This window comes from Nipponia nippon, unplaced genomic scaffold (genome assembly GCF_047370975.1).
Source record: "Nipponia nippon isolate SJK-2023a ecotype South Korea unplaced genomic scaffold, ASM4737097v1 scaffold_4, whole genome shotgun sequence".
Lineage (NCBI taxonomy): Eukaryota > Metazoa > Chordata > Aves > Pelecaniformes > Threskiornithidae > Nipponia > Nipponia nippon.
In genome coordinates, this window is record NW_028262358.1 from 94,249,518 (window position 1) to 94,263,380 (window position 13,863).

The 13,863-nt window shown below is 37.8% G+C and overlaps 1 protein-coding gene across 6 annotated transcripts in view; it reads right to left on the minus strand.

The window, feature by feature from the left end:
* Positions 1-13,863, minus strand: part of COL19A1 (collagen type XIX alpha 1 chain) — a 208,568-nt gene that overhangs the window by 162,877 nt on the left and 31,828 nt on the right. For all 6 annotated transcript variants that reach the window (XM_087774800.1, XM_087774795.1, XM_087774797.1 and 3 more), the window contains 5 exons: positions 11,797-11,920; positions 11,132-11,407; positions 9,330-9,410; positions 7,135-7,260; positions 6,599-6,661 (listed from right to left, as the gene is read on the minus strand). In XM_087774800.1, the coding sequence (XP_087630926.1) occupies positions 6,599-6,661; positions 7,135-7,260; positions 9,330-9,410; positions 11,132-11,407; positions 11,797-11,920 (670 nt within the window). The remainder of the gene's footprint in view (positions 1-6,598; positions 6,662-7,134; positions 7,261-9,329; positions 9,411-11,131; positions 11,408-11,796; positions 11,921-13,863) is intronic.

The window sequence follows — 13,863 nt, forward strand, 5'->3', positions numbered from 1 at the left end:
GGCCACAGAAAGTACATATTCGGTGCCCTCCGCAGCCCTGAGTCCTCCCAGCTTGTACCCCCACGTGCCTGGACCGCTGATGCCTGCCAGCACACTGGTAGTCATGGGATCTAAAGTTGTTCCAAAGTTCACAAGAGGAACATTAGGAACTGCACAAGTGAACCGCATCCCAGCAGCCTCGTGTCTTTCCCGAGAGCAAGGAGACCAGGTTCCTATCCGGATGACCGTTCCTGCATTTTACATGAGACTGTCCCCAAGTAAAGTGCATAAGTCTCTCCATGAGCTTTAAAGTGATTTTAATTAATGTAGTTATGGTACAATAACATCAACTAGGTATCCCAGAACTCACTATCAGAATACAAACCCTGCTATAAAGCTTAAAAAAAAAAAAAGCAAACAGAACTAAACAAAACAAACCACAAAAACCCTCACCAAAACCAAAAATTTGGAAGAGCTTCATAGACAGAATACTGCAGTACCTTTACCTTCTCAGTGTAAACGTAATACCTCTGTTCTGCAATGAAGTTATTAACCTTTCTGAAGTTAAGAAAGGAGCAGTAAGGTTGGCAAGAAGTACATAACAACAGTATTTGCTATATCCCAGAACGGCCATTATAAAGCATTTAATCCCTGGTAAAGGAAGGATTTACAATATATGCTTTTCCTCAGCATTCCCTCTAGGCTGGCATGCAGCAGCTGCTGACTCAGCACACTGTACTCCGAGATGCTTAAGTCTCCTTATGCTCTACCCAGGGAGCCTATGGATCGGATCCAGGGCCCTGGATGGCAGTCTCAGCTAAGTTCTGAGAATTCAATATTTTTGTCTCTAGCCTCAAGGAAAAAAAGGAGAAAAAAAAAAAAAACAAAAAACCACCCCACCAAAGAACCCCCAAAACTCAAAGTGCTACAGGTCAGGTTTCCTCGTTACCTTTTCCTAAAAGCAGAATGATGTGTCCTAATGACTGTCACCATAATTTTGAAATAAGCTGTCATACCCTAATACTATTGCTGTTGCTTGTCGCCTGCCATAAAACTTATCTACCTTCCTTGCCCCCCATTTTAATTTCTTAACAACTATTCACAGAAACCATCATGAAATAACTGCATGTACACAGCCTGGCTCAAAACTCTTTTGTTTATAATGCATGAGCTAAGCAAATCAATCAAAATGAGTGACTCTTGTGCAGAGCACTATTCCAGCCATAAGTTGAAACCACTGCTCAGAAGCAACAATGTTCTGGAGGAGCGTATGAGCCATCTCCTATGTCCTTTTTATTCAAATATTGGCATGGTCCTTAGCTCTATCTCAAAAGCAGACCAAAATCCCGTGCGTGCAAATAGCATGAACCCACTGGCACTATGAGAGAAAAAGAAGCAGGACTGGTCCCTCGTTACCTTATCTAATCACACACAGAGCGACTCTCTTATCTATGCACGCTCTGTTCCCTTATGCCACGTGCCAGTATTTTAATAGACCAGAACCACTTTGTTACATTCAGCAGTGTATTTTTATATACTGTATAGTCTAAAATTACACAGCCTGCTACACACCAGGAAGCCTTTACCATATGTGACTTACTAGTCAATTAACCAAGGTACGCTTACACTTCTGTTCCACTAACTGCAGACAGACTCCCCACCCTGAATACAATTATTTTCCACTGCAAATTAGATCATGAAGTTATGCTTCTATCTTGTAATTGTGATTTTAATAACCACAGCCTGAAAGGTTCTAGTTTTTCATGCTGTTATTCAACGAGTTTAAAGATCAGATACTATAGGTTGTACAACCTATAACAGCATTCACACAGGCAGCATGACAGAATAAAAGAGCAAATGCATTTTTAAATTCTTTTTGCTTGTTTTTTTTGTTTAATGGCATTGTCCTTTGCTTCTGCAGATCTCAAAGTCCTTCACAAAAGTTGAAAAGGCATCCTTTTCTCTTTCTTACATAGTAAATGCCAAAAGTATAGAAATGCGATGAAAAAACAGGGTTCCTGACCATCAAGCCTACATCTAAATAAATCTCTTTTATGCCTTAACAAGAGTATTCTAACTCCTGACACACACTGCAACTGAGCTTTTTAAGTTTATGTAAATAAACTAGTAAGAATGGGAATAAAGAATCGCATTTGCTTAGAACTACCAGAGCCAACAGAAATATATGCTGCCAGAAGAACAATTTAAGGTGGTGAACACTAGCAGTACAATGCTGGCATTTATAGGTTATGAGGTACTCTCAGTGTAACAACATTCAAAGGTAGTACCGTGAGCTTTAAGTCTACTGTTAGGATTTTCTACTAAGGGTACCAGTGAAAATACTTTTCACCTGAGCACAAGATTGAATAAGCTATTTAAGCCATAGCACATTTTTCAGAAGGTGATCTCTTGCAAACAATAGGATGGTTACTATATTTGTGACAATGTTTATTTTGGTAAACTCAAGCAGACAGGGTGGAAATTCAGCAGGCTAAAAAAAAAAAAAAAAAAAAAAAAAGGCAAAAAAAAGCTCCTGTCAACTTTCCGTAAAGCCAAGCCAAACTAAATTCTTAAAAAGAGATTGCAGGCAGCAAACATGCTTCTTTCCAGTGATACCAATCAGCCTTCTATCTGAAGTGGAAACAATTTTGCACATCTGAGACCACCTGCAGTATTACACTTGTGAACATTTTTTTACATTAATGATTCAGAGAGTTTCAAAAGCACTTGACCTTTTCCTCTTTGCACCATGCAGCCTGTATTCAATGCACCTGTTATAGAACTAGAAATTATATGCTAGCCGCAGACAAAATACAGTACCTTGATTCCTATACCACACATTACTACTGAAGAGTCACGTACAGCAAAGACAGCCTAAAGCCAAATGTGGTGATAGAGAGAATGACAAAGTGATCATTATTTAAGTTAACAAAGTCCTTTCTCGTATAAAACCAAACCCCATTCTTTTAAGGAAGTATTTCATTTAAACACTTTATTTTGTCCCTTAAATTGCAAATCTATTTAAAATACATTTACACTGTGGTATGGAGTGGGATTAACTTGACACAATATTTAATCTAGAAAACAAAGTCTACAAAGAATTTTAAGAGGAGGAAAATATTCTCAGCAGGGTTCTGTACTAACCAGGTACAGATGACAATTTCAATACTAAGGTAAAAGCAAATGCACTTAATAAACAGAAAGAATGACACTAACGTGGCCTAGAGCACACACTGCTAAAGTACTGCATTACAACATTGCTCGTCTACAATGTGGACATACTAGTTCAGATAAAATGAGTAACCTACATTGGTTGTAAAAACACTCCATAACCAAAATCAGTTTTGGTTTTGTAAGACTGATTAAGTAAATTAGCTTTCCCGGTTTTCATCTCTGCATGGTTATGTGTGCCAATAGCATCAGAAATGTCCAGGTAAGAAAATGTGTATTATTATCAAGAAAGATATACCAGCACACTGAAGAGAGCTGTTCCCAGCAGTGTACTGGCAGGGTTTCCAAAAGCGATAGAGTGGAAGGTGAAAGAGGTAATGTAGAGAACTCATTCTTTATACTAGATCCATCATCTCTGTGATTAATGTCAGAGGCAGTCCCTGTAAGAAATTACGTAAGCTAAAATTTAAAACTTCACTTTGGACTTTGGACTTTGGCTCAGACCCGTTCAGAGGTACTAAGATGAGCCAAGAGTACAGGACTGCCAAGAGTACTGCCAAGTGCACAGGAATGAAATGGAAACAGGCTAATAACTAAAAATGCCTAAAAATGGCTTATCTGGTGTACGCTTTGTACTGGTGATAGCTTGGATATTCCTGAACAGGCAAAACAGTGTCTGATCTTAGGGAACAACTATGTTAGACTGAAGAGAAGGGCAATTTTGGGGGGCTTGAATATAGCCTAACATCAATTTGTGTACGTAGAGACTTTCTTGCCAATCTCATAGCAACAAAAAGACATGTAAATTCAGTCATACAACTAATTACAGTGGATGGGAAATTGGAATGAGACAATGTAAAATGAAAGGATAAGGAATGTTACGCTGAACAAGAGATAAATTCAACAGATACAGAAATTTCCTAGGAAAGAAGCTAAAAAATTAACATTACTTGTTTTCACTTGGATGCTGCCACAGCAAGGGCATTTAAATATAGTTAGTTGGATGCTAATAATAATATGACTTAGAAGCTAAAGAAAACAATAAAATGAAGACCTGAGCGCAAGCAAAGTGGGAAACATAGGCTGAAGAACCATCAGACAACTTATAGAAAACATGGGGTTTTTGTGCTGGCCAGGAAAGTCATAAAGAAGCTGCCTATTTCATGTATAATATATTACAAAATATCCAACCACAGTCTGTTACTCTCCTTTACATAATCTGGCAATACATCATGTATCCTGCATGTCTGGAATGGTCTGGGGTCTTGCTGCCTGTCCACCTCTAATTATTGACGTAAAAAGGCCATGACTGAGAGCAAGTGTTACTGAAAACTTGCATACATGCAAGAAAAAATGGTACTAAAGCCTCAGAGAATGTGTCATTCAACTCCATCATGGTAGGCACTATTCAAGGCAGTATTCATTTGCTCCCAAAGGTCAACAGTGAGACCATCCTTTTAATCACAGCAGTAATGTGCCCTCCACCCACACCCAAACAAAACCAAAAAAAACACCACCCCAAAGCTAGGAAGTAGCAAGTACTCGTCAATTATAAGGAAGGTTCAAATTAAGCAGCTTTCTAGCTGTTTGCTACCTCTGACTTTAACCTGGTGATTCATTGAATTTTGTGAATTGACATTCACAAATGTAAATTTACTATCATCAGACTAAGCTGCTGGATGCTCATAATCCTGCTCGGGCTCTAAATCTTCAGTGAAGTATCAGAGTGGCTGGTGATAAACAGATCAAATTTGGACTTAGAGGTAGCAGGTCACTACCAAAAAAAAAAAAAAATCTATTTGTATAAATCTTGAAAGATTTATTTTTCATGAATCTCAAGCTTAACAATTTTCAGTTTTACATCTAAGCAAAAATTCTGTACTTTGTAATTTCCAACCATGTCAGACATGGCCTCATGCCATTTGCTATCAGTGACGCACAGAAGTTGAAAGGGTTCATTGACTGTTGGATGGTTTTTGAATCAATGCAATGAGGGTTTTTTTGTAAAACGAACAGGAGAATGGAACTGGAGGTGACCACAGGCACCCCATGCTTTATTTAGAGATACTATGCTTAGCATGGTAAATATTGCTAATTGGCTGTGAGACAGAATGGTAAGAAAATTAGACTTATGAGGTCTCCTTTCTCATCTTAGTAGCAGTAATAGTCTAAATCGATCATGTCAGGAACAGATGAGCAGTTTCCCAAATAAATGCTAGGAAACTCCCTATGTTGGTAACATAGGCTAACTCTTAACACTGACAATTGTTCTATATACTCAGACCTAGGATCAGCAAAAATTTGTGATTAAATTTGGAAACTGCCAGCAATCTCTCTAGGTTCAGCTGGGCTACAGAAACTAACATGCTTGAACGATTTTTTCCACCTAGGGAAAAGATACAGCTAGTATCAAAAGTGAAATATATATTGGAGGTGAGGAGTTGGGGGGGAAGACACTATCAAGGAATTTACTTAATTTCAACCAACTGTGTAGATAAGCCCTCTCAGAACTGGACCCATTTCAGCCAGGTACTGCAGTCCCAGGAACAGTGCTGGCTGTCTTCACAAAATATTTCAGATCACATATTAACCAATGCGCTGTGAGGGAGGATGCTGGGTTAGGACACCTCCATCCTAACCTCTGGATTAGGACATTCCAGGTATCTTCCTCTCACACCACATTCCCTGAACTCAGAATTCCTATCCACTGCCTTTCTGGCTGATTTGCAATAGTTTATTCAAGTTGCCCCCTCTATTAGCACAAGAAAAACTTATTCCCAGAAGAAAAACATATTCCCAGACATGTCCTAATCCAGCATCCTCCAACCAAATTTAGGCAATTGAGTGTGAACAGAAAACATCTGATATGCTGACCTTTATTACTAGGAACCCCCCAAGCTAAATAACACAGGATGTCATGGTAAGCATTACGGAACAAAAATACAGAATAGGCCCAAGGAAAGGAGCACCAACTGGCCTGTCCTAGGTAAGAGCGATGTCAAAGAACATACGGTGCTGAGATCATACAAGTGAATTCATACCCTCCTACTGATGTCTGCAAAGATGAAACCACGGCACAGGATTCTGTCCATCAGCAGTGATATACACACATGATATGGGAAAAACCTTGCCACAGATGATGTACTTGACTTCTCTTTTTTTTGGATAAGGGGAAGAGGCAATAGGACATGCTGACAAGGTTGGGTAGGCATGTGCTTCCCAGGCAGGCAAACTGTGTTCCATGGAGTTGATGAGGGGACCTCAAAGTGAGACAGCTGTAGGCTGCCTGGCAGGAAGCCCAGGTGCAGGACCAGAGACTGACTGATAAAGGATTTAACCTGTGTACAAGGAAACTCCTTTAAGGAATAACAAAATCCATAAAGTTTCTATTTAGGAAAGATAAGCCAAAGATAAAGATTTGAAAGAGAGAATTCAACTGATATTTTACCTTTTCACCTTTCTGTCCTTTCTGTCCTGGCAAACCAGCTACTCCTGGCAATCCTGCTTCTCCCTGATTTTAAAAGAAATTAAAAATCAACAAAGAAGCAGATCCAAAATACGTATTTGGTTTGGTTTCCTTGTCTTTATCACAAAAGCCTAACAAAGCAAATGACTCAGAATAAATATAGCGCAACACCCAGGAGAAGGATTAAAAAAAAAAAAAGCACTATGTAGAAAATAACTTATTCTCAAGTAAAAACATTTACACTAAATATAATGCCTAAATACAATTCTTATTTTTAGCATGGATTTTTTTTTTGTGTGTATTCAAACAACAGACCTCTGCAACTCTAACTTTAAATTAATTAAATCGAAAATGTACGGTTTCTTAACTAGGAAATACAATGTAAGTACATGACAACACTACAAACCAGTACAATATTTTTCATAACTACAGAAAAAACAACCCACCTTTTTTTTTTTTTTAATACCTAGCAGGATTAAACAGCATGATGCACTAAAAGCAACAGGAAAACCTCATACTTTATTTGGAAAGCAGTGGCATCTCTCTCTAGATTCTTGCTGCATTCCTGGAAACGTGTATATTTTGCTGGCATGAACAGTAACTGGTGATGAAGTCGTAGCAAGTAACCTCTCCTCACGTGGGCACTAAAATAAAAAGATGATTTTCTGATTTTTGTTCCACTTTGCTTAATAGATAAATACCATCCAAACAGTATTTTGAAGTTACTTTTTGTTTTAACACTCCTGTACACACCATATTACAGAGGAGCCACAACAACTGCCAAACAGAGGAAAAATCTGTAGTGAAATGAAGTCTAGACATTGTGATCCTTCTGTACTAAAATCAATGCCAGTTAAAACTGATCTGACTGTCCCACTTCTTTCTTCCAAAGGAGCCCAGACAGAGGAATAAAGTCTCCCAAAAGTAGTAGTGAAGTAGAAAATGTCCATGGGAAAAAAAAGAGGATACTTCTCAGTCTCATCCCATCCTCCACCCCCTGCCCTGAAATGCAAAATGTCAAAGTGAGTGCGAGGGAAAAATCTGTCATTCTTTTGTAATGAAGTACTTCGGGCATGCAGAGTTTGGAAACAAACAAAAAGCCCTGAAGGCAATATTCACCTGTGTGTAACACATGAGAGCTGAGCCAACCTGAAGATATACTACAGGACAAGTCAACAGAACCTGATAAATTTCAGAAGCTCTCGCTAAGATGTAATAAGGTCTCCTGCGAGCCTTCTGTCAAAGAAATTCCCACAGGATTTACAGCTTAGTGTAGAAATTTGCATCCAAGGATAAATTCCTTCCCTTAAATTACTGAAAAATGTAGCCCTTATAATTGGTAAGGAAGTAATGAAAAAATAAAACAGAAAAGGTAATGCTGGTTTCAGTATGAAAGTCATTACCAAGTAGTCCGCCATTTTTTACTCCTTCAACATAAGACATACAAATGTAACTGATAGTGCTTTTAGCTATATAGCAGAATGAATGTTTAAGATGCTATTAATAAAGCCAATCCTTGATCTTTTTGTGTTCATATATAATTAGAGTTTGTTTTGTTTTTACTTTTTGGCTACTGTGTCATAACTGCTAAATAAATTGTATTAGCATGCACAAAGTGGAGCCTACAAAAAAAAAATCGATTAATTGCACTTATCCATGAGCTTATGCATTCAAGAAAAAGCCTGCACTATTATGAGGAATATATTTTGAAACATATTTAAACAATAAATTATTATTTAATATTGAAATTTCCCTTGATAAATTAGATCCAGCCTCTTCCATGCTTCTGAGCACCTATCAGTTGTCAGTTCCCACAAAGTCTTCTGCTCCTCTGTTCTTGGTCAGCTTTATCCCTCCATTCCAGGTACCCTTTTCTCCCATCTCTTGGCAGATGGAATCAATTAGTCCTCCTGCACACTCTGGGTTTTTTTGCTGACTGCAGGCTGAGTGGTGATGGTACGGCCCACTATCTCAGAGGAGCGTGCTCTTACAGACTATTCATAACTAGCAAACCAATATTTTAACATATTTTCTGAGGGTTTTTTTTTTTTAATCTTTTTTTTTTTCCTCCAAATGGGCTTGATTCAGCAAAACAATCACATCTGCAACTTCAAGCATTTCTATAGTTCTAGTGTCTTCCAGTTTACATTGATTCTGTCTATCAAAACAAAAGGGAAAAGTGAACCCTCTAAACTAAATCAATGTTTTCCCCTATGTTAAACAATATATACATCTCAGCATGTTTGTTACAAAGAAGAAAGTATTTGCCAGTTATGAAACACCCTCAACATCTTCCTATTTATCTTCCCTTTTGTTGTCATGCAAACTCTTTCATGGGCTTTGTTTATCATCTGTAATGCTTCGCTAGATGCAACTGTTATTGAAATGGCCTTTCTTATTGGAAGCCATCCTCAGGCCATCGCAGTGGTTTGTTTCCTACTCTCTGAGACTTCCTCAGTTAGTAATTAGATATTAATCAATGTTAAGAAATGCATTTAAAAAGCACTAGCAGCACCTAGTGCCTTTTACTGAAGTTCCTCTGTTCCATTTAGTTAGGTTGCAAGAAACAATGGACCATGACTCCAGATACAGGATTCATTTTTAGGAGGTAATTAATCTAACATTTCTATTGAAATTTCTTTGCAACTCTCTAGCAAGAAACAATGAAGCAATTTCTTTTGTATTAACATTTGCATTTTAACAAATAACTTACCAGGTCTGCAGATATTTCACAACAAGTATCTTCTGTTGCAAGTTTTGGATTACAATACACTGTTATGCGGTGAAGTTCAATCTATTAATACAAAAGAGATTAATATGACATGTAAAAAATCATGTGTTATGCCATGCATTTTCTTATCTTGGCATAATGAACTTTCTTTCTGAAACACTGCATATTTCTGAAATGCTGGAAAAAGAGACAAATCCAAAACAATTACACAGCTCCTCACTTAAGGAACAAATTAGGCAGTCTATTACTTCGATGTAAATCACATTTTAGATTTAATTTATCTTCGTGTAAGTTGCATCCCTCTGTACTGCTCTTCCTACGCTATATAGGCATTTAGCCCTCTAGACATCCTCCGCAAACCTTCTTTTCAGGAAGGTAATTTTCTCCTGCAGTGAACTAGAGTAAAGGTTTGATAAGCTCTATCCCACATACATCTTCTATCACTTCGGACAGACCTTTGCCTGGACCTTGCCATTAAATCACCTGAAGAGCAAAAATCACAAATTCTGTACATAGAGCTTCAGAGATTTTTGGTGGATTGGTGAGATGAACAGCATCTGATTTTAACTAGCTAATCTTGCCCTTGTATGCCTCTTTCTGCATGTTTTGTATCCTGTTATTCTCTCCCTTGCACTTGGTATTGAGAAGAGTGACTGTTGGTACAGGATCCGCTCCGCTGCCTTCATCAGCTTTATGCCCATAATGTTTTCCTGCAAACATGGAAAACCCGACTGACAACTTCCACTCAGTTATCCAACCAACACAAGATAAAAAGAATCTGCTCCTTCTCCTGCATGCTACTTGGAAATGAGGAGATGGTACATACATTTCAAATAAAGCTGAACTCAGTCTTAGAAAATAAAATGAAGCATAAGCTTGGCCCTTGAAATAAGAGCTCTGAGTCCAGGCCAAAGTGTTTAGCGCCTCACAGGACTGATTCCTCCCACAATGCTAGCTTGCAGTTACAATGTGCTATTTTCATCTAGAACTCTACAGTGTACATAATATAGCTGAAGCTTTCACATGGTCACTATAAACTCCAAGCCAGATGCTTTAAACCTGGTAATGGGATGTCAGCATACTTAAAACAAACTGACATTTCCTGGAGCTTTCAAATTACTTGCTGTGAGCTCTCTGCACAGAGGAGAGCATCTCTAGGACAGAACACAGCCCAGAATATTATGGCATTGCCTTGGGTAATTCTTGCACCAAAGGCTGCAGGAAACACACCGCCAGCCGCTTCCTAATCCCTCCCATTAGGAGGAAGGAGCAACAACTATGAACAATATGCCCCTATTTCTGCATAGTTGAATTACCCTGGCACGTGATACAATCTTGATACGGAGGTAATCCTTAATTTTTTTGTGTCTCCCCTTTATCAAAGAGAGACAAACTGTAACAGATGACTGATACATATTTATAAATAAATCTCATAAAAATTGAAAGAAAAAAATTACCACTGGAAGTTCTCTCTAAATGTAGTAATAATATGTCTATGGTAACTATGTGGCTCTTACTCCAAAGCAAATACAGAAAAACAGACTCCTGAAACCAGGACTGAGTTTTTGTAGTTACTTTGGTAACAGAAGGTTTGCCTTAGCAGATGCTACAGCACTGAATATTGTTTAGAGAAAAAGACTTAAGGACTTCAAATTAAGAATACACACTCAAAATTAATAACCAGTTTTGAACCTTTTATCTACGTAATTCTTTACGATGGTGTCAGTAAAAGCGTGGCTAAAACATAATTTCAAATTATCTGGTTTTCCTTTCATGCTACTCACGTCCACAGGCTTATCATCTGCAGCGCGAGAAGCAATCAGAGTCCTTCCCTGCAAGTCAATGGTGAATTTTTCATCAGTCTGCTTTCTCTCAATTAAATTACAATCCAAATAGAGGGAAATGATCCCCGACTGCACGCTAATACCAAGCTTATGCCACTGCCGATCAAACAATGGATAAATTTCTCGACTCTTAAAAGTGTAGTGCAGTATATTTCCTTGAGCAGATTTGGTCATATACTCCACAACTTTTTTTGTACCATCCAGAAGGACAGAAATCTGAAAGCAAAATAAAATAAAAGAAGTGGTCATTTAAAAGTTACAAGTATAAGAATTAAACCCATATATAAACTATATATAATAAAAATACTTTTGACTACATAGATTGGACAAGAATTATGTTATGAAGCATTCTTCTATGTAACTTTGTAAATATATATCAGCTATAAATCATAACATGCCTTATCTTAGTTTGCAGTCTTAACTCAATACATTCTGTTAAATTTCTGTCATTCCTATAATAAATCATCAATTATTTCAGAGCAGTCTGTCTATTCCATATAAACTGTAGCTAAATCCAGTGGTGAAACATCCACTAAGCTATATTTGCCATATTATATCGAAAAAAAAAGAAACTTAATGAAAAAAATAATTCAAAGACGACTAACCTCAGGTGTGTCATACTGATTTAAAACTTGCCAGATATACCAACGTTCTTTCTTGGTATTTCGCCGTACACGGAACGTAGCAACTAGAGAGTATTCTTCAGGAAGCCCATTTGGAAATACTTGCCTACAATAGGAAGGAGGAAAAAAAAAGATTTCTTGTTATTCTCATACACACAAGCAGTGCTTAAAAGGAATGAACAGAAGTAATATATGGTGAAAACAAGGAGCCAAATGCTCACTCACACTCATACAAATTCACGGGCTACAGCGTTCAGAACTGCCTCTTCTCAAAAGTACAATTCAGTCTATTTATAAGAATAAATGGCTGAATATTTTGCTAATGATTTTTTTGTTCTTTTTTTTAAAATCTGTGATTACTATAAATAGGAGTCTTAAAAGAACTGCTGCAAAGTTAATGCCACACATAAACATATTTTAAAATACTGCTTCTCACAATTTATTGCTTGGGATACTGGAACAAGTTTCACAGAGGATTTGCGGAATAATGCCCATTCTTTTGGAGACTTTCAAAACTCAGCTGGACAGGGCTCATAATAACCTGATCTAACTTTCAAGCTGGTCCTGCTTTGAGCAGGGAGTTTTGATCCAGTGACCTCCACTGGCAATGATTTGGACATCTTGAGTATCAGAACAGCTGGACTTTAGCAGGCTTGAACAAAAATAAGGAATGCATCTCCAAATGAATGACTTGCTGTTGTTTGATTTTGTTATTCCTTTCTTACCTAAGATATACTGACGCCTCTAAAAAAAGAAAAAAAAAAATCTGACTTGCTACCTATATCACAGAATGCAGTACAACACTACTTCTACGAACTATCTGAAAAGTTCGTAATTCAGAAAAAAATGAAGTTAGTCCGTAATTCAACTCTACAGACTATAGTAATCATTAAATATATACTAATTCTGTAGTAAACAAATCAGGATGGTACAATCAACTTTTTTCTTTTGAAGCTTCTACATTTCAAATTGTTTCTCTTCTCAGACAGAGGTGAGACAAATGAAAACCACAGATGCAAACACTACACAACACAAGAGTAGCTGAAGTATTAACATCGCTGTTTCCTGAAAATTGTCAGGATTGCCCAACTAGCCACATTGCAAAAGGCATTCCCTGGATCAGAGCAGAGGGAATCTGAGGGCCCCACGCAGCAGAAAAATTTCCTCAATTTTTCTTCCCACAATCATGTGAAGTAAATGGTTTAGTACTACACATGAGATTATAATTACACAGTAATGTGCTATAAAGGCTTTATTTAAAAAACTAAAACCAAAACAAAACAAAGAAGAAAAAAAAAGAAAAGAGGAAAGCACCAGCTGACAAGACAATAACTCCACAACCCTCCTGGAAATCAGTGCACTTCAGTTAACGTAGGATCTCAGGAGAAAAGCCTTCTGTGTAGAGAAGCCTGCTCTAAATCCTGCCAAAGAGCTTCTTTATGGACTAACACCTATTTAAGTCCCTTATGTGGGAATCACGCTTCTTTGGCTTATTTCCCACAGCTGATTCCTGTTTTATCGCAGGACCAAATTGGCTGCTCTCCCACATTGTTAGTGGGCCCATATGCTCTGTTGTACAGCTACAGCTGTTTCAATGTCAAAAGGCAAGGCAAACGTGAATAGGCTTTGCAGGACTTAGACCTAGATTTCATACTACTCTGTATTTTAATTATAGCATAAAGAATATGTTTATGATTTATAAAGAAAACACCTTCATTGGTCATCAGTAATACATGAGTGTGTCTGCAGAACAGTAAACTATCCGGACACGGGATCAGCCCTATGGTTTACAGCACCGCAGGTAAGCTAAGGAGATGGTATCTCAGGTTTACAGCTGTAAACTAGACAGGATATCTGGCTGTGGGAGCATCTGATTAGCTCTCCAAAATCAATTAACTTTCCCAGCTAAGTTCCATATTGGGAGACACAAGGGAGTTTACATTAATAGGCAAAGGGCAGACAACTGTGGAAGGGAAATGATCAGAAGTCTTCATCAAAAGAAAGGAAGGGGAACCATGATTGGTATGATTAGTCTGCAAAACAAATAAA